Consider the following 21,795-nt stretch of genomic DNA (forward strand, 5'->3'; position numbering starts at 1 on the left):
TATTATTTTGATAATAACGACGACGTGTAGCAGTTTGCAAACCTGTGTACGGTTTACTCACAGCGTTTAAAAGCAGCAGCAGAGGTAATAAAGCAATAATGGCACAATATAAACACAATTTGACTTAATATAGTGTTATATAGTGTATAGCCATACCTGAAAGTCGATATCTGCTAGCAAATATGGCCTACTCAAATTAGACTTAATGACAATGAAAACCACAAGTTGGTAGGTATCTCATTCCATCGCGCCAGAAATGTTTACTGCGTTCTCCAAAAATACTATACAGTTTAATAAGAAATACAGTTGTACATTGTTCTTTTTAATAGTGCATTAACTAATGGTAACAAGCATGAATTTGTATTTTAATAATGCATTAGTAAATGTTGAACTATGTATAAAAAAGCTGTACTGTTTATTATTAGTTAATGTTAGATACATTATAATTTATATATTATATAAATTGTAAAAAATATTTATACATTTTAATATATTTTCATATGGTTCAAAACACTATAATATTGACTATACATTACTTTAATGCTTTTTCGTGTGGGGTGATGCTTTCTACATACCTCATTGGTAATACAGAAAATGATGACAACTTTTTTTGACTCATTTAATAATTATTATACATATCTAGGTAGACACAAGATAACCTTTATGACTGTCCAAATGCACTTAATAAAGGTGAAAACAAGTTCAACCATGTCACGTTTGCCTTAAGTAAAATGAACCATTCAAAGCATACTTACAACAACTGTATGGACATACAAAACCTATTGAATGTCTTTAAACTAATGAATTTGAACCATCCAGAGGACAAATTCTAAACAGAGAGGTGATCATGTTTTTGCAGTGGCAGCACCATAATAATAATAATAATAATAATAATAGTAATAATAATAGTAAAATGGAATAATCTACCTGTCCAAATTAAAGCTTCTCCCTCTCAAAACACTTTAAAAGATGCATGAAGGCCCATTTTTATTCCTGGCTTTAGAGTCTGCAACTACAGAATATTGAGCCATTGATCTTCTTCTCTCACTTTATTTTATTGTATATCCTGATATTGTTGTGTTTACGCTTTATAGGTTTAGTTAAGCACTTTGGTCAATGCTCTGTTGTTTAGTGCTATAAAAATGAATAAATGAAATTACATTTCCCCCTAGTTCCCCCTCACACAAAATGTTTAAGCCTACAGTGCCAGATTAAGTCTGAGCTGTTTCAAATGCAAGAAACCTGCCCTGACTGATCTCAAAATATGTTAGTGCCTTTGTTTTGTCTCAAGATGGACACCAGAAATGTGTTTTATAAGGCACATTTCAAAATAAATAGATAAATAACCTAAATGTCCTAATTTAACTATGGTCTAAGCCTGGGTTAGTCTCTGTCTTTAAAACCAGGCCATTATGACTGAACATCTTCCCTACAACTTTGTGTTCAAAATCCCAAAATCAGATGCTAAAAATTACAAAAAGAAAACAAAAAGATGATAAATCAACCCCATTGAGGAGAAATGGAGATAAATGCTGGTCAAAGCACATATCCGTGATTAAGCTGCTGAAACATTTACGTTTTTATTATGTGGTTACAGCAACAATCTCATCTTTCTGCCAAGAATGATGATTCATTCCACCCGTCCATCAAATAAACAGAAGTTGATTATGTCGTCATTATATTGCTGCTGACGAGCTGGAAGACAGTTAATGAATAACTAATGAATACCTTTTTAAATGTAACTCAACACCAGACCACAGAGTTCCTTCCGCGCGGCATTGGCCAATGAAACCTGTCACCCGGACAACAGGACACAAAGATAAAATGAGATACAGCCCACTTGTACCTTGTATCCTACAATTATACCACAACTTCCTTGTTCCTCCAGTCTAGTGAGCCCAGCAAACACCGCAGTCTGTTATTCCTGGAGCGCCTATGCACACAATGTAATGTTAAAAGTCTATTTATTTATTCTCTGCCAGGACAAATCTATGATCTGAAAAGCAGGATGAGGAGGATGAGCGTCTACCCACAGCATGGCACGGCCCTGGAAAACCTGGGACTTACGGCACAAGAAATCCGGCAGGAAGTTGAAAACAGTAAGTCATGTTTGTGAGAATGAGATCGATGAGTCTTTTGCTAAATGAGTAATATATACTGTAATATAAAGCATTTGAAAATGATTGGTTTGCCTGGTTCTACTAGGTATGAGTTTTATTTTGGGTATTTAATTTGATATTCCTTTTATTTTACAAAAGGTCTGATAAGATTTCTTTACATTTCAAATAAAAATATTGCCATTCAGAGCAAATTATATTATTATTATTTAAATAATAATAATAATAATAATAATAATAATAATAATAATAATAATAATAAGTTGCTTTTTAGAAAATTCCAATAGGTAAAAATATATATATTTCTCACTGACAATCAGGGTTTGTCCATATTGCTTTCTTAACTTTTTTGACCTTTTAATATTAATGTGTTGTCTAAAAGCAATATAATCATGTCTGAAAAAATGGCCAATTGTCATTTTATGCTATAAATTAAGAAGAAATGTCATGAAAAAAATAAAAATAAAAATAAAAAATATTATATATATATATACACACACACACACACACACACACACACACACACACACACACACACAGTTGAAGTCAGAATTATTAGCCCCCCTGAATTATTAGCACCCTTTTAATTTTTTTCCCCAATTTCTGTTTAACGGAGAGAAGATTTTTTTCAACTAATTTCTAAACATAATAGTTTTAATAACTCATTTCTAATAACTGATTTATTTATATCTTTGCCATGATTACAGTAAATAATATTTTACTAGGTATTTTTCAAGACACTTCTATACAGCTTAAAGTGACATTTAAAGGCTTAACTAGGTTAATTAGGTTAACTAGGCAGGTTAGAGTAATTAGGCAAGTTATTGTATAACGATGGTTTGTTCTGTAGACTATCGAAAAAATAGGGGCTAATAATTTTGTCCTTAAAATGACTTTTAAAAATATTGAAAACTGCTTTTATTCTAGCCGAAATAAAACAAATAAGACTTTCTCCAGAAAAAAGAAAAATATTATTAGACATACTGTGAACTTTTTCCTTGCTCTGTTAAACATAATTTTCTAATAATTCTGACTTCAACTGTTTATGTTTATAGAACTATCAATTGTAAATCTTTTACACATTTCAGTACTGTACCCAGCCTGGTAAAAGGGGTGGTTCTTTTTTCTCAAAATAGTGGACCTTTTTGCAATTATTCGTCTCATTTTCTATTTATTAAGCGATTTTAATACTGTATTTAAGTCACATTTTAAGCACTATTTTTAGCTAAATAGTACAATATTCCTAAATATTTAGCATAAAGAAATATAAAAAATATTTATTTTTAAAATACAAATTACATCATATATCATTAGAAAAAAAGTTTTAAATTATAAACTGAAGCCTACTGAAATTTATTAAGCAAATAACAAACTGGCCAGCACATTCAATTTTCCTCAGTCAGAATTTGGCCATTTTAATGATAAAAAATGTAAACATAATAATAATAATAATAATAATAATTATTATTATTATTATTATTAATATTATTATTATTTAGTGCTTCACAATTTATCTAGCCTCTCTTGTAAAAAAAGTACATTTAAAAATTCATGGATAACAACAATAGCCAAAATATTATTTAAATTGATTTTTGATTATTTAAATTGATTGACTTTTGGTCCTTCACACTTTTTATTAGTCATGTTTTCTTTCAAGAATAAGGTTCAAGCTTTACAATAAAAGTTACTTGTCAAATGTTTTCTCCATTAAAAAACAATATAGTAGTGAAAGATGCCTTTGCTTATATCAGATGTTTTCTAGCACAGCTGGATGTTGGAGTCTTCAAAATATTTGTTTGCATTGACTAAAACTGATTAACTGAAGTCACACCGATGGGTTATTTTCACTATTTATGATAGCATAGCAGTCAAAATAGAACAAATGAGCTAATGTATGGGACAAATTCTGGACCTTTGTCAGTGTCCTCCAAACCACCCGAACCCCCTTGGCAACAGGCCTGCATTCAATACACAGTAAAACATGATTAGTGTAAAATATTAGTTGTGTTTCCTTTGTAATATGTAAAATGTAATTAATTCCTATAACAGCAACGCTGCATTTCAGTTATTAAAAAAACATTCTGATGTGCTAATTTGAGAATTCAAAATTATACTTTTGGTAAAATAGACAATTTATTTGAAATAGAAATCTTTTTAGGATTAAAAATGTATTTCAAATCACTTAAATCCCTCCTTGTTGAATATATACAGTTGAAGTCAGAATTATTAGCCCTGCTGATAAAAGTTAAGCTTGACGAAGAGAGGTTGTGTTTTTTAAACAATAGTTTTAATAACTCATTTTTAATAACTGATTTCTTTTATCTCTGCCATGATGACAGTACATAATATTTTGTTTGATAGTTTTCAAGACGCTAGTATTCGGATAAATTTAATCATTTAAAGGCTTAACTAGGTTAATTAGGTTAACTAGGCAAGTTTTAATATGTTGTTAATTAGGCAAGTCTTTGCATAACATTGGTTTGTTTTGTAGCCTATCAAAAAAACAAAAAAAAACAGGGTTAATGACACTGACCCTAAAAACTGCCTTTATTTTAGCCCAAAATAATAACAAAAAAGAAGAAACAATATTACAGGAAACACTGTGAAAACTTCCATGCTCTGTTAAACATCATTTGGAAAATTTTCACAAATGGGATAATATTTATATAAACTGTATATATGTATATTTATTTATTTTAAAATAACACACAAGTGTATTAAAATTACGAAAAACAAAACAATTATATACAATCCTTACTTGTGACCCCAGATACGTCTGAACTGGTATCAGATCTGTCAGACCTGTCAGCTGGAGCCAGATTTCAAGCGATACGGTCATTACCTATGTCATATAACGAGAGGAAAACAATCAGGTTAATGCCTTTTGCATCATCATACATTTATGCAGTATTTCCAACAATACCTGATCTAACCCTGAACTTACAATCTCCTCAACAGGAACAGAGTGAACAACATCAAACTATCGAAAACCATTCTCCCCACAGACTGTCGACAACAGATGTCTCTAGTAAGAAGATAAGACGCATTTAAAATCTAGATATGTTTATTATTTCACATTCATCACAGTATTGTATGATTGTTCTGAAAACAAACTGCACCTTCAGTCTTTCCGCAGGTTTCGTGCCAGCTTGATATCCACCAGGCAGCGTTTGGTTGTATGGCAAGATACTCTGAAGGAGATTGGGGGCAGATTTGGCACTTCTGTACTTTCCTACTTCTTGTTTCTGAAATGGCTGCTGAAGTTCAACGTCTTCTCCTTTGTCATCAACTTCTGCTTCATCACAATCCCACAAATAGTCCATGCGCCCAATATCAGCCATGTCACTGGCTTTAGAGGACTTGAGCTGCTCACTGGTGTGGTGAGTTATTATTCTATTGACTCTAAAGGTTACATTCATTCAACACAACATTCAATCTACCAGCTAATATACAATGTAAAAAATTCCACACAACTGATTTGTGTCGGGACAACATGAAGGAATTAAGTTAACTTAGTTTTTACAAATTTAAGTTGATTGAACATAAAACAATTAAGTTGTCCCCCCAGAAACTCAAGAATTGTGTTGTTTCAGCTCATTTCAAATGAGTAAATTGAACTAGTAGCAAACTTGATATTTTTTTTGAGTGTATTAGCACCGCTCAAAGTTTGCTATAGATTACAAACCTTTTTTTGGTAGCTTTGAAAGTTGATAAACAGAATATTACTTGTATCACACCATTACTAAATTAAAACATAAATCCATAAACTAAATATTTACAGAAGCCTCCGGGCAGCGGTAAGAGTAAATTAAAACCAGCAGATTAACTGTATTGCATCAGTTCTTGTTTTATCTGACAAACAATCCTTTATCCGTATGATAGAGTTCATATATTTACATTTCAGGGGCAGAATATCATGTGGCTATTTAATATGAACCTGAACTAAAGAGTGAATATCATTAGGTATGGGCCAGTATAAGTTTCTGACGGTATGATAATCTTGGATAAAAATACCACGGTTGCATGGTATGTCTGGGAAAAACAACAACCTTCCCCGTATTGAACACAATATATTTTATCTTAGGAAACATTTGTAATATTTTGGAACAGAAAACAAGGTCAGGCTAAATAGTTCAAATAAATCATTGACCTCTGCTCTCTTCATTAGTTTCAAAAGCATATTTATTTACAACGCATATAAAATGCATTAAAAACCCTTACACATACCTTAGGAACTGTACAGCAGAAAGTTTTTTAAAACTTGACTTTTCCAAACTGATGTAAACCTTGAAACCGGTTATCATCCCATGCCTAGTGTACATCAGTTGGTGTTGTGATGTCCAGTAAAATCAATCACATAAAAAAAAAAAAATAAATAAATCACGTTTGCTGTTTGTTCAAACTACTTAATTAAATTGAGTTGAGACAACACAAATTATTAAGTTTTTTTGGGGGCAACCTAATTGCTTTATGTTCCATCCACTTAAATCTGTAGAAGCGGTAGTAAGAGGTTAACTTATTCCCTTCATGTTGTCCCTACACAAATCAACTGTGGAACCCAGCATTTTTACAGTGCACAATAAATATAATTATACATTTTTTAATGATTATCGTTCATTTCAAATATAGTTTGTGAATGTACATCATAGTATCAGCAGTATCGTGATACATTGGTAGTATCAAATTTCTATATTAAACATTATACAGTGTTTACTAGCTATGTTCAGGTTTAGGAACAAACGTTGAAGCTGAAATTACAAACTAGCTTGTTTTTAAACTATATTCTAAGCCTCTGGTGTGAACAACATGTTCCAATGCAAGTAACACAACCCAATACAAGTAATGCAACCCAACCCTTTTCTAAAAAGCTTTTCTTAGTTTGAACTGCAGGAAAATCTATAAAAAATAAAAATAAAATAAAAAACTTTGGTAGAACTTCTGTTAAAGGTTATTTACAGAACCAATGTTGCCAATAAAAGACTTTTAAAGTTTTTTTTTGCTAAACTCTTAACACACACACCTAAAACACACAATTGTCAAAACATTTAATTTCATGCTCAAAATCACACATTGTATACTAAACCGCAAAACTAATGTTCAAAATACAATAATAAACTAACACAATACACTATGTCTAACAAAACACTTTAAACCTTTTTCAAACTCAAATAATTAATCAAAACACTAACATGTTCTCTTAAAACAGGAACATTTTGTCAGTCATAACACATTGACAAAAAAAAAACACTATCATCAGCTGCCATTACAGAAACTGCAGTATTTTATGTGTCAGCTCTGCCCTTATATTTTGTTTTGTTGGGTTTAGTAAATGCATGAATTTTGTTTCTTTTGCTGCAGAATTTCAATACAAAAAATGAACGACCATCTCAGAGTAGCTTTTTATGCAAGTTTATGTAAAAAAATTACAGACACAGAATTGCTGCAGTACAGACTTTATTTGCAAAAGGACATTACTGCAAGATATACAAACAGAAAAAGCACTGCAATTTTCAATCTATTCTGCCCGGTCTTCTGCATTTGCCCAAGCTTCTATTTCACCGGCCCGGCACGGTAACTGTGGCCCTTTGGCCTATTATGTTACCCCCATGTAGACATGTTTTCACCAAGTTGAAGCCAGCCTCATCAACATAGATAATTTCATGTGGGACTTGATTGGCCTCCAACTCCATGACTCTCTGAAAGTAATTAGACACAGTGTATGTAAATGCTGTACTGTAGTGTATATCTACTGTATGTATTAATGAACTCCATGTTTATAGAGTAGTTTACTGCAAACACACTGTATATAGTACAGTAATGACTGTATTGGATAACCTTACCTGGACACATTGGTGACGGAGTTATTTGATGCACTCACTGTTCCTCAAGAGTCCTCTTTTAGGACATATGATCATGTGATTAGGCAAACCTCAACACATGAGTGTGGGATCTAGATGGGAATCGACAGTGAGAATATGCATTACTGCAATTAGCTGTTTCTCATTGGCAATGGAATCAAATACAGGAAATATATTTGTTTCAATTCACAATATGAACAGCTGTTCACTTTGACTTTAGCCTATATAAGTTGTGTTTAGAACAGGGGTCACCAATCTCGGTCCAGGAGGGCCGGTGTCCCTGCAGGGTTTAGCTCCAACTTGCCTCAACACACCTGCCTGGGTGATTCAAGTATACCTAGTAAGACGTTGATTAGCTTGTTCAGGTGTGTTTGATTAGGGTTGGAGCTAAAATCTGCAGGACACCGGCCCTCCAGGAACAAGTTTGGTGACCCCTGGTTTAGAACATTTAGAATCTGTTCTGACACACTGTGTGAAAGCATTTGTAAATTTGACTGTAAAATCACATTGTTTTGGTCTTGGTTGAGCTTGTGTGTAAAAGAAGTTCAAACATTTTAAATTGGTGTCAACTGGATGCATTTTGTGTCAAAGCAACAAGAAATGTGTTAATTGTATAGCCCACGAAGATGGATGTTGTGCTAACATGTTAAGAGTTTAGGAAACTTGTTAAATGTATTGAAAAAACTGTCATAGTGATTGTAAAAAAAAAAACTGTAATTACTCTCCCTCCACTTGTTCCAAATCTGTTTCTGTTTCTTTCTTCTGTTAAACACACAAAATAAGATACTTTGAAGAACGTTTGAAACCGGTCTCCATTGAGTTCCATTGAATTGCTTCCTTTTATGAAAGTCAATGGCTAATGGTTTTTAGCATTGTTCAAAAATCTTTTGTGTTGAACAGAAAAGAAACGCAAAGGTTTGAAAACCGCGAAAGGGTGAGGAAATGTTTATTTTTGGGGTGAACGAATGAATTGAAACCTAATTTTTTTTTGTCTATAGACCATTTCAACGTGGCGATGTCATTGCCCATGAACATTTCCTGCTTGTTATCACACTATTTCAGAACTGTAACAAGAAGCAATTCAATCCTAAGTTAATGTTAAAACTGCTATCATGACATTATTTTTCAATATGTGGCTCTTTTTGGATTCTGGGAAGCAATAGAAATTTAAAATGTAAAGCAGGAAATACGTTGGGACCATTGTTTTTGTTTACATCCCTCAAAATGGTCTATAGAATATACTGTAACAATATCTTTGTCGACAGGGTTACTTCAACCAGACGGTCTTGTTCTATGGTGGTTATGATGGTGAAGTGATTGTATCCAAACCGGCCTACAACATGCAGCTGGCCTACTTTTTCACCATAGCTGCATATATGGTTCTGTGTGGGCTTTCTCTTATCTACAGGTAACATATTATCGAGTACTGAAAGTCGTTATGGCTTTAACGGGATACAAGCAATACAGGGCTTGTTTTGTTCTATATGACTTATTCCGTTCTGTTTAGCATTTACACATTTTCCCAGACTTCACATATGGAATATTTGCCATTTGAATTAGCCTATGGCATTTAAGTCAATGGCTATGATTGTTTTGGAAATTTGCATGTTTTGACTCAAAAGGTCAGCATATGAACTGAAGTGACGACTTATTCAACAAGCTACTGTTACAATGTCTCAAAGGCAATAAAAATAAAAAAGACCTGTGTTCTTGTCCTCCTCCACAGCATGTCCAGAACCTTTCAGAAGAACTTTGTGCTGGAAACAGGCCCCGTTTCTGGAGGAGCCTGGCGTCTCCTGTGCAGCTGGGATTTCAGTGTCGTCAATGAAAAAGCCATACAGTACAACAAGAACAACCTCGGCATTCAGCTGAAGGTTCATACCTGTTCATATTTCTGAAAGGCATCAGCCCATTTCTGCTTCCCTTGGCTTATTCTGCCCGTGTCTTCCAGGAGTCCTTATCAGAAAGGCTACAGATGAAAAACAAAATCTCTTTGTCTGACAGAATAAAGCATCTGTCCCTCAACTTAGTAGCTTGGCTGCTCTGTTTATTACTTGCCGTAGGCTCTGGTGCAGGCATCTACTTTCTGGGCACGGAACAGTTGGTAAGTTCATTCTGAAAATATTGAACGCACACACACACCATCTAGTTTCTTACTTTTAATAATGATAATAATAATAATAATAATAATAATAATAATAATAATAATAATAATAATAATAATAATAATAATTCCTTACAATAATAGAACACATTTCATGGTTCACATATCTGATGAACTAATGATTCAATGAGCCATTCATATTAAGAGCAGTTTATGTAATTGCTGAATGAATCAACTGAATTAATGGCTTAGTGATTTAAGGCTGATTTATACTTCTGTGTCAAGCACACGCGTATGCTCCAGCGCAGCCTTCGTGTGGTCGCATGGCCCTCGCCATGGCTGTCGCCGACACGCACCTCTCAAAAAAATGTAACTACACGTCACGATACGTGGCATAAGCTCTCCGATTGGTTGACTTGGTAGCGCTGACGAGTGTGGATAAGACCGAGAGCTGCGCTAACCCGTTGGAGAGAGTGTTTACAAGTATGGAGTCCTGTGAAGGAGCTCCAGATGGAAAGTTTTGTTTTCTGTTTACCTTGATCAAAGTTGTTGCAAGATTGCCGGTTCATGCCTCAAAATGAGTGAGTTTGAGCCACTTGTACATTAAGATAGCGTAACACCAGCAAAGAAACTCAAAACAAAGGAACATAAAAATCTCACTGCCAGCAGGTGTTTCGGAAGTGTTATTGCAGAGCAACACAAACAGCACGCAGAAGTATAAATGCGCAGCTACGCACAAGGCATGCGCCATGGGTCACGATAATCACTCGACACAGAAGTATAAACCATGCTTTAATCAACAGACAAATACAATCACCTACTGGCAGTTTTAGTAACATTTTTGTATAAAACTAAATTAATTAATTTACTTATTTTTAAAAATATATATTTAATATTTTCATATTAATAAGAAAAATTCAAATGAAAATGATGCCATTGCTTTGCAATTGTACTGTTGTGTTGTTTTAAACCTGTATGGATTTCTTTCTTTTGTAGAACTTAAACATTTTTTGAAGCATATTAGTAACTGGTTTTTCTGCAATAAATTTCAAAATATATATAAACACCAATTTATAAATTTTGGAAAAAAAATGGGTGAAGAAGCATGGCCGTTGCAGGCCTAACAGTTACATTATAGATTTTATGCTTAATCACACAATTTTTTTTTCTTTTGGGAGCAATTTCTCAACCTAATTTTATATGCGTTTAGTTAGATTAGTTCATTGCTAAATTGTTTCATTAATATAGTAGATCAGTATGCGATTTCATGCAATATATTACAGTAGAAATACGACACATTCAGCCTGTGCTTATATTTCCCTACAGACCTTTAGTTTCAACCAAGATCCAAATGATTTAGTGTCTGAGGCGTCTACTCTGCTTCTGCCTGTGGTTGTGTCGCTTATCAACCTGATTGTGCCTCTCCTTTACTCCCTCATTGGCAAAATGGAGACTTACTCCAACCCACGGGCTAAGATCTACATCAGCATCACGAGGTGCGATCATAGTCTTGTTACAATTACCTGAAGCATCTGTTAACAATGTCACTATTAACACTTCATCGTCCGGTTTGTTTCTAGAAATATTATTCTGAAGATGTCCCTTCTTGGAATTCTTTGCTTTTACTGGCTCAATTTTGTCCCTGACAGAATCTCAGTAGGTGCACCAATACCAAATGTTTCACATGGGTTACTAATAAAGCACTATAGTGTTTCTTTATTTGTTTGTAATCTTTTTTTTTTAATAGTGTTGGGAGTCCTTTGTAGGACAAAGCGTATATCGACTGCTGATCATAGACTTCATATTCTGTCTGCTTGGCATTTTCTTTGGTGAATTCCTTCGCAAGTAAGTCAAATACTGGAACTGTGAAAACATCCGTTCTGTTGTGATTTGCATCTGTTTACATTGAGCACTCTTGAATTTGTCCTAAAACATGGCCAACCGCAACTCGCCTTGACTTAGAGCAGGGGTGTCAAAGACAGTTCCTGAAGGGCCGCAGCCCTACAAAGTTTAGTTCCAGCCCTGCTTCAACACACTTGCCTGTGGGTATTAAACAAGCCTGAAGGACTTAATTAGTAAGATCAGGTGTGTTTAATTAGAGTTGGAACTAAACCATGCAGAGCTGCGGCCCTACAGGAACAGAGTTTGACACCGCTGACCTAGACGTTCCCGAGCTATACAGGCGCCCCCTGCTGGAAATAAGTGAATTTGCATTTTTATTCAGTATGACCACTGTTAGTTTAGTGCAGGTATGTTTTATGTAGAATAATTGTACATAAACACTATTTTAAACTGCCAGCACTATGTTGTGTGGGTCACAATGAAAGTGAAATTGAATTTTTAATTTAAAACAAAGAATTACTTCTTTTTACATGCGTCCTTGCAGAACAAAAGCATGAATTTCTTTCAAAATCTGCTTACCACCCTCAATAATTGAACAGCGCTATACTGTAAATGATATATTTGCCTTTTACTTTGTACCATAAGCTGTGTTTTTACTAAGCGATGAATGAATAAATCTAAGCAGATGGGTTACGTTACAGTTCTATTCAAGAGTATACTGCGCATTCTTCAACATGAAGAGCAATCGCTGATTACAGACGACACAAAATCAATCGACTCACTTTCATTTCACTTTTTCAAAATTGCTACAGTGTAATCGGAACCATGTGCATCCAAAGTCTTGGCGTCCCCGAGTTTGACATTGCGAGGAATGTACTTGATCTGATCTATGCTCAGACTCTGGCTTGGTAAGTCAATATGTACATCTCTTAAAGTCTATACTTTGATATTCCTTCCAGCTGACGAGCATCTCTTTTATCTCTCTTCCTGTGCAGGATTGGAATTTACTTCTCCCCTTTACTTCCTGCAATGCAAGTCCTTAAACTGTTTATCATCTTTTACTTAAAAAAGGTAAGCACCATTATAGTAGTTTGTCCTTGCAATTATGATTGCATTGTCATGATGTTAATCTGGTTTTGTGTTTCAGCTCAGTCTGAGTATGAACTGTCAGCCTCCCAAACACACTGGCAGAGCCGCACAGATACAGACCGTCTTCATCGCTCTTCTCTTCTTCCCTTCGTTCGTGGGAGCGCTGTCTGTGGTGGCTTTCACCGTCTGGAGGTTTGACCCTTTCTACTTTTTAGATTTTCAATTCCGGTTTCATCAACTGTTACCAGACAAACTGATGCATGAAGTGTTGTTTGTAGCTTCATTCATGTTTCTATGAATATCAAACAATTCCAGATTGAGCTCTTGAAGGGACGGTCAACCTAAAAGTGATGTTGTGTCATTGTTTCTGGTACGCAAATAGATATGGTTCACTTCCACTAATATTTGTAGATAAAATGGAAATCTAAAGAAGAGACATAATAAAAGTAAAGTTAGAAGTAAATCACACTTCTATGGTATGATGTGAGGGTATGACAATTTTCATTGTTGGGATAGATTTTCGTTTAAATATCCTGCTTTTCAGATTACAAATGTAAAATCTGTACTTCTTTTTTAAGGGTGCTGTATGTAAGTTTTTGACTCTTCTAAAGTATACTAACACCATAATATGCTTGCAGATATTTAGGAAACATTTAGTGAACATTCTTGTTTATCTGAAAAGCAATGCTGAAGTCAGATATTCTGCTTTGATAATGTCTATTACATGCCGGAACGCTGTCTTCGTTTTGGTTCTTTTAACCCGGCCATTGCCACTTTAGTCAATTATTTTTCAGCACCCCAGGTTGCCTTGATGGAAAACCACACATCATTTCATTCATTCAGAAAGGCTCTCAAAGCATGCATCCGCGACCTCTGGTGGACAGTAGCAGACTCCAAATAAATAAAAAACTCAGATTCAGAGTTCTACATAAATTATTAATCAGCAAATAATATACAATTATGAAAGTAAACATTAGGTGAGCAGGGTAAGTTGCAACCCCCTGTCCTGACAACGCGCTGTGATGAGATTTGCAGTGTTAAGCATTTTGGCTGTTTGAACCAGACGAAACGTGACAGAAATTTAAATACAGCCATTCTGAAGCACAGAATATGCACTCACTCACAAAACGGTAAGGTTTATAATCTAATTAATACACATTAAACCTCTTTAACTTTATTAAATATAGATGCTGAATCACTGATACATGTTGGGTTGCATTATTTCACAGTTTTAAAGTTTAATTTCAAACAGTTTATTTTATCTTCAAGACCTGAGGTGATTTATCTGCTGCTGCTGCTTTCAGTAGTATGGCAATAAATGTCATGTTAAATGGCATTCAAACTCACATTGTTAGCATTTAACACTGAATAAAGCACATGAGCTGTACCTGAGGGGATCATTGTCAGTTTTCTGTAGTTCAAGAAATAGAAGACGTTTCTAAGATATCAATTCAAGGTAGAGATGCTCATTTCGGTTAATTTTACCAACCGACAACAGCCGCACGTTAACCGAATAATAACCGTTAACAGATCAATATTAAAATATAATTTAATAAAATGAATGACATGTCTATTTTGAGTGACATATTAAATATTGCATTTTAAAATACTGATTTATTTTAAAATATATAGCATATAACAATTTTGTTGTTTACATATGATATTGCATTAATTTGCATACATGTTTTATTATCTACAAAATGAAAGCCTCAGTTTGGTGCAGAGTTATTTATTATGCAAAAATCTAATAAATCTTTGAATTTGTTCGATTCGTAGATTATGTGGGCTATTTTAAAAATTGACATTATATAAGGACTATTAATAACTGTAGTTATTAGTTGTACACTAAATCCACCAGCATCAGCGCTGATTTGTGTCAACTCGTCTGTGTCAAACTGTGACCAGAAATATTCTTTTTTTTCAATCTGCTTCTTTGCCAAAATACGTCTGTAGACACGTGTGATTGCACGTGTTACCGTCCTGCGAGTAACAAATATTTGTTGCACATTCACACCGATCGCGCTTTTCCATTCCAAAAACATGAGGCGCACCTCACTGCCTTTTATGTTGACAAGAAAACAAAAAGTGCAGCCCAACACAAACCCTGCCTCTGCCTTCATTTGATTGAAGAATGAAAAAGACATGACTGACGTAATGTGCTTTTTCCGATCAGAGTGTGGACAACTGCAAAACTTGAGGCGCGCAGGGTGCATAAGCACCGCGCATAACACTCGCAGCCGTTAGTTAACCCTTTAAAAAATGCCCCTCTAAACGCAAAAAGCTTGTTCGCTGTGATTGGCCCCTTATGCAGCAAAACTTTAAAAATATATAAAATATATATTTTTTTAATCGTTTAACTGATACCATTAGTTGGTTACGAACGCACCCTTTTGGTTAATTGTTTATTTTGAGCATCCCTAATTCGAGGTGTTGTTAGAAGACAAACTCTTTTTTTATATGTAAATATTTCTTCTATCATGTGCCGTTGGTTTTATACAGAACATGATTTAAATCAGCCTTTAGGCTCGATCGTCAGGCCCTCCTGTTGGTCCTCAACCTGGCAACCTGTGCTTGCGTTTGTTTTGATCCAAAAATACAATACCTAGTTCAACCACTGGGTGTCAATCTTGCATTGCATACTGCACCTTTAATTGTTTTATCTATGCAAGACAGATGCCACACATTTATAATTCCACATCAAGATAATTATTAGATTTACTTGATACATTCATGGCAAGAAAAAAACGTTAGGTTATAAGAACTCTTAAAAAGGTATATTGTATTATATTTTTAAAAAAGCATTGAAAAAAAATAACGGAGCAGTTTGTGTTCTTGTATTTAAAACTGCAAAAATTAAAAATATATAATAAAAAGATGACTTAAACTCAGTAAGTCGAGTTAATGAAATATGACAAAAAAAGTCATTAAACTAAGCCAAAACTACAACAACAAGAAAATAAAGATATTTCTTTGGAATTAATTGGATTAAAAATCAAACACATTTTTAGTTTCACACAGAGTTTTAGCCAAATACTTTCATGTGGTGAAAATTAAGCACTAAATATTTAGCAAATCCTTGATATTTACCCAGCATATTGTGAACATATGGAAAAGTTATGGGGGCCTTGATGTCAAAAATAATAAATAAATAAATAAATAAATAAATAAACAATAATCTAAACACATATTTGCTTGCATCTTTGAATAAAAAAAAAACATTTAAAAACATAACAGCGTAAAATATCTTGTAAAATATCTCTTCTGCACTTTTCTTTCAGCCTGCAGCCCTCAGATCAGTGTGGGCCTTTTCAGGGTCTCAAAACCCCCTTCTACACCATTTTCAATTGGACTGATTCGATTCAGGGCCCTCCTGAAACCAACTGGGTCTGGTGGATATTTGAAAACGTCCTAAGAAGTGAACTCTTCTACTATCTGATTAGCCTCATCGTACTGTAAGTCCACAAGCTGGATCTTTCCAAACTAAACATTGATAGAAAAAGAAAAATCTATTTTTACATCCAACAATTCTCTGGGAAATCTGGAGACTTTCTGATTCTTTCATCATTCCTTTGTCTCTCCATTCAGAGTCATCACTTTTTTTCTCTGGCAAATCACTCAGGGACGGAAACAGCTCATCAAGTCTCTGCGAGCGCAGATTGTGAATGTGAGTGCCAAGATCATACCAAGCTCATTTTAAGCATCCTCTGTGGTTCAGTGTCATCAAGAAGTGCTATATATGGATAATAGTTCTAACCTGAATGACTCTTCTTTTATCTGCCCGTCAGGGAGGAAAGGACAAAGCGTTTCTCTTGAACAAACTACAAAATGTCCAAAAGCAGAGAAGAGAAATAGCATCTTACAGTCCTCAGGTTTGTGTTTCTCATTTGTATGGTCTGGTCTACACTGCAAAAATTGGCTTTCTAAGAGTATTTGTCTTATTTATAGTCCAAATATCTACACTATAAAAAAACCCTGGTGGCCTGAAATTAAGCTGAATCAAATTAACCCTATGAGTCCATTGAACTTATATTATGTTAAACCAGGGGTCACCAATCTCGGTCCTGGAGGGCCAGTGTCCCTCCAGGGTTTAGCTTCAACTTGCCTCAACACACCTGCCTGGGTGTTTCAAGTATACCTAGTAAGACGTTGATTAGCTTGTTCAGGTGTGTTTGATTAGGGTTGGAGCTAAAATCTGCAGGACACCGGCCCTCCAGGAACAAGTTTGGTGACCCCTGTGTTAGACTGACTTAAACAGTTTGCGTAACTTGTAAAATTGAGTTAGAACATGATTAACTTAGTTTAATAGGTTACAATGAACTAAAAACATATGCTGTCAGGACTAATTGATCGTAGAATTTTTGTTTAAATAAGTAAAAAATAACATCTTGTTTTTTTCATAAATAAGACAAAATTAAGTGAGTTTTTCCTTTAAAATAAGTAAAAAAAAAAACTGCAAATGGGTAAGGAAAATAATCTTGCTTTACCTTTGATATAAGATCATTTTGCTTACCCCATTGGCAGATTACTTTACTTAAGGAAAAACTCTTCATTTTGACATTTCTTTTTTTAATGATTTGAACATTTTCTAGATTTTTTTATTTGCAAATAATGCAGATGATTATTAAATACAAAGCATTAACAGAAAACAATACAAAAAAGAATAAATAAATAAAATCAAATAAATAATTATGATAGTAAATAAATAATGAGTAAATAAACCAAACCAAAACACATACAAAAAAAATAAATAACATCAAATAAATAATTATGATAGTAAATAAATAATAATGAGTAAATAAACCAAACCAAAACACATACAAAAAAAATAAATAAATAACATCAAATAAATAATTATGATAGTAAATAAATAATAATGAGTAAATAAACCAAACCAAAACACATAAAAAAAAGAGGGGTGGGGCTTAAAAATCTATATAATAGCCTTAATTATTATTTTGTCTCGTTACATGTTTGCTAGCATTGTGGGTCACAGAAATTCTCCCCATTTATCAAAATAAATTTCGATCCTTTCATGTAAACTTTAGGAAAGTTTTTCAAAAGCTGCCACTCGTCTCCAAGATTCACTCAAAGATTGGTGGTCTATTGATCGATTTCCAAGTTTTGATAATCACCAAAACAAGACAATAGAAAAAAAAGCAACAAATCTCCTTGCATTTAGTTATTGTTAGTAAGATATTGTAATAATAATAAGAAACACCAAGCAATTGTGAAGATTTCAGCCCCAAGACAACAGAAGTCAGGGTAAATGTCATTAGAAGGTTTCTAGGGTACTTACCTACTGAAGATTCTTCAATATCAGTGATTGTTTCTTCAAACTCCACAGCCGCTTAAAGGGGTCCTTGATTAAACGTTTTCAAATTTAGTAAAAAGTTACACATATCAAAGTACAGTGAAGAGGGATATATTTTCTTTAACAGGAACAACTTTTTAAGGTCTACGACAAAGGACTAGTAAACTTCAACTACAGTGCTCAGCATAACAGAGTACACCCCATTTCGGAAATAAATAGTTTTATCCATTTCCCAATCAATATAGGTCATGTATTTTTGATGCATTTGAACAGATTTATTAAACAGATATTTTTATTAAAATAATGTTTTAGTGAACAAATGTCTTTAGAAATAGGAAGATAATCCATTTAAATTCATCTGAAAATATGGGGGGGGGGGGGATAACAAACTACAAAATTTCAACAAAATTTTAGACATCTTTTGTTTCTCTTGAATTTTGCTCTTTGAATTTTATTTACATTTTTTCCTAACATATAAATTTGGGTGTGCTAATTTTGGATCATTATTATAAGTTAATTTGTTTGATTAGCTACATATTTGGCTTTAGTACTGACTAATCTAACGCATATGCACAAATATAATACTGTAAAGCATCCTATAGAAAATATTCATTTAAATGAGAGATTTGTGAGGGGTGAACTCATATATGCTGAGCACTGTAGCTTATTCCATTAAGTAAAAATTATATTTTAATATATCACAAAACCTTTACATTCCCAAAGTTTTTTTGCAAACCACCTGCATTCCCTCAAGAAATGAGTTATGAAGGAAATATATTATGGGAGGAAATACTAAAACTGTATATTCTATAAGTTTCTCAGGTGAACACAATAGTTTAAATATGCTAACATTTGGGTTTCTGCAGGTTTTATTAAGTTAAATTTAAGACTTAAGAGATTTTTAAGAACATTATGAATTAAATGTTAGACATGTACAAGATAAATGTTTTTTTCTCTTCGACTATCCCAGCTAGAAAAGATTTTCACTTGTCAAATCAAAAAACCATTTAAATGCAAGACATTTAATAATACAGTAATAAAATTTAGTTTTTTTTTTTATCAATAATAATTTGATGTTTTTGTTTGTTAATTTTCAAATATATCTATTCTATAACCCTCACCAAGAATATAACAAAACATAGCTGTCAATTACTTCAGTCTACAATATTAATAAAATTAAGAAAGAACAAAATGAACAGGAAATTAATACCTGTTAAAAAAAAAAAAAGATTTAAGACCTACAAAACTACATTTCAGTAGAAAATTTTGATTTTAAGGCCTAAAACTTAGCTTTTGAGAGATAAGACATTTGAAGACTTTAAGACTCTCTTCGGATGCCCTGTTACATTTTACAATTTTTATTTGTTAACAGTTTTATTTGTACCATTAGGTAACTACAATATATTAACTAACATGAACCAACAATTAATCAATCTACAGCATTTATTCATCATAAATTTTCATTCTAAATAATATTTAATATTACATTAGTTAAAAGACAGTGTATGCTGTATCAGCTACTTAATTAAAACTTCTCGTCTAATGGAATTTTATAGTTAAGTTTTTAGGAGATAAAAATACCAAAAGCTTGGGTTCTTCTTTTTTTTTTTCATTATTTAATTTTCTAATTTCCTCACATTACTTTGTCTATCCACACAGCCTTTCAGGCGCAGTATGCGGGGGAGTGTTCCAACAGTAGCTCAGGTAAGTCAAAAACACATCAGGAAGGACATTGGGCAAATAAATGATCAGAATTACACATTGTGACGGGACTACATTTCTCTGGAGATCACAGAGTTTTCGCATGAAACAGTAGGTGATTGCAATTATTACAAAAAAGTATGAGAACAGACTTAAGAGGTCAAATTCCATTCTAATCTCCTAAGGCCCAAGGTGTTTTTTACATGCATTTTTTATTTCTCTTTGCTATTTGGGTTGATTGGAACATAATTAGAATAAAAATCTAAGTACCATCTTTTGATATGTACTTTTAGAAAAAAATAGTGTCCATATATGTGGACTCGTGGTCCGAATTTACATAAAACACATTTTCCCGAAATTTTTTAATGCATATTTAACAGAATTTTTTTTTTTTTAACTTGCCTTCACTATCAGAGAGTAAAAACATTTTTTCCCCATTTTGGGCAGTTAAAATAGTGTTTGGGACATTTCAACAGTTGCAGGATGACACTGTATGTCTGTAACAAAATATAAAACAAAGTATTTTAAATAGCCACTTAAGAGCTAAAAAGGTGCCATCCACGAAGATCTCCAATGACCTCCAGAAAAACTAACCTCTTCCAAACGGAGATAATGGTGTATATGCACAGCTAGTGATTTTCAGCCAATGATAAACTTCCGGTGAAAGTTTAATGTGACAAATTCATAGTACAGCATCGAAAAAATCCTTGTACAGCATCGATGTTGTAATGTAATTAAAATACATTCAGTTAAATAAACTTAAGCATTGTTCAAGCATAAAGCGAAATGAAAGACTGTAATCGATAGTGGCGTCAGGATCAGCAGGCGAGCTCAGAAACTCCTTTGAAAACACTGAGGTCAAATAAATTGTCATATTTTAAAGACTTGGCGGGGAAAAATGGAATTGAATGCAGTGCTTCTTGTCCGGTCTGAGACCCAATTTATATCGTGTATATATATGTGTGTGTGTGTGTATGTGTGTGTGTATGCATGTATGCATGCATGCATGTATATGCATGTATATATATATATCAGGCAGTGAAGACCACTGATTTTTAAAGAAATCAGACCTTAAACGTGGCGATTGTATAATGGAAAGACAGTTCACCGGAAGCGCTAAGGTTGGCTGAAATTAAAGGTCTGCGTACATATACCCCATTACAGAGTAAAGATGGAATTGAGTCCTCATGCATTTGCTCTATTAGGTAAAGAAGTATTTGAAAATCCCCTATTTGAAAACACCTTCATTTCTTTCATGTAGGAGTTTGACCAGACGCCACATTACAACCCAAACTGGATCAACACACTGCCCATGGATATGTGAAACTATAATCGAACAATGCTGTATATATTGAATTGTAAATATTGCATTAACTATCATCACTCTACTGGATGGGAAAAGATGTTGTTCAGAAACATCAACAGTGAGGATCAACAGAAATGACATTTTGTGCTCGTCCAACAGCCCTGCAAATTGAAATGTGGAAAAAGACTAGATACTGTGGCCAAAAACTAAAAATCTAATCCCAATCTATTTTAACTAAATAGTTCCCAAGTTTTAGTAATTTTCTCCCACTTTTCAAATTGACAAATACTAGGCAGAATTAAGCTAAAATGAGCAATAACATCTATTTTTTTCTTCATTTCATGTGCAGAGCTCCACAAATACTGTCAAATAAACATTTAATGTGTTTTTCCACCAATACACATCTATTCTGATGAGATATCTTTGTAAATATAAAAAATAAATATATATTTTAATTATTAACTTGT

General features: G+C 33.5%; 1 protein-coding gene across 1 annotated transcript; it reads left to right on the plus strand.

Annotated features, from left to right (window-relative positions):
• Positions 1-1,865: 1,865 nt before the first annotated feature.
• tmc5 (transmembrane channel like 5) lies at positions 1,866-21,790 on the plus strand. Its single transcript, XM_056453511.1, has 18 exons — positions 1,866-2,099; positions 4,888-4,990; positions 5,076-5,145; positions 5,243-5,497; positions 9,241-9,383; positions 9,702-9,849; positions 9,927-10,079; positions 11,406-11,575; positions 11,660-11,735; positions 11,827-11,924; positions 12,734-12,829; positions 12,917-12,992; positions 13,069-13,202; positions 16,289-16,462; positions 16,596-16,674; positions 16,796-16,879; positions 19,981-20,025; positions 21,284-21,790. The coding sequence occupies exons 1-18, from the start codon at positions 2,009-2,011 to the stop codon at positions 21,344-21,346; spliced, it is 2,058 nt and encodes a 685-aa protein (XP_056309486.1). The 5' UTR covers positions 1,866-2,008; the 3' UTR covers positions 21,347-21,790.
• The last annotated feature ends 5 nt before the right edge of the window (positions 21,791-21,795 follow it).

Source organism: Danio aesculapii, chromosome 3 (assembly GCF_903798145.1).
Source record: "Danio aesculapii chromosome 3, fDanAes4.1, whole genome shotgun sequence".
NCBI lineage: Eukaryota > Metazoa > Chordata > Actinopteri > Cypriniformes > Danionidae > Danio > Danio aesculapii.

Excerpts from the sequence above, each read along its gene's own strand:
- tmc5 (XM_056453511.1), top strand. The coding sequence starts at position 2,009 with ATGAGGAGGATGAGCGTCTACCCACAGCATGGCACGGCCCTGGAAAAC. Across the intron at positions 4,991-5,075 it reads AACGAGAGGAAAACAATCAG|GAACAGAGTGAACAACATCA; the intron begins GTTAATGCCTTT and ends TCTCCTCAACAG. Across the intron at positions 9,850-9,926 it reads ACCTCGGCATTCAGCTGAAG|GAGTCCTTATCAGAAAGGCT; the intron begins GTTCATACCTGT and ends CGTGTCTTCCAG.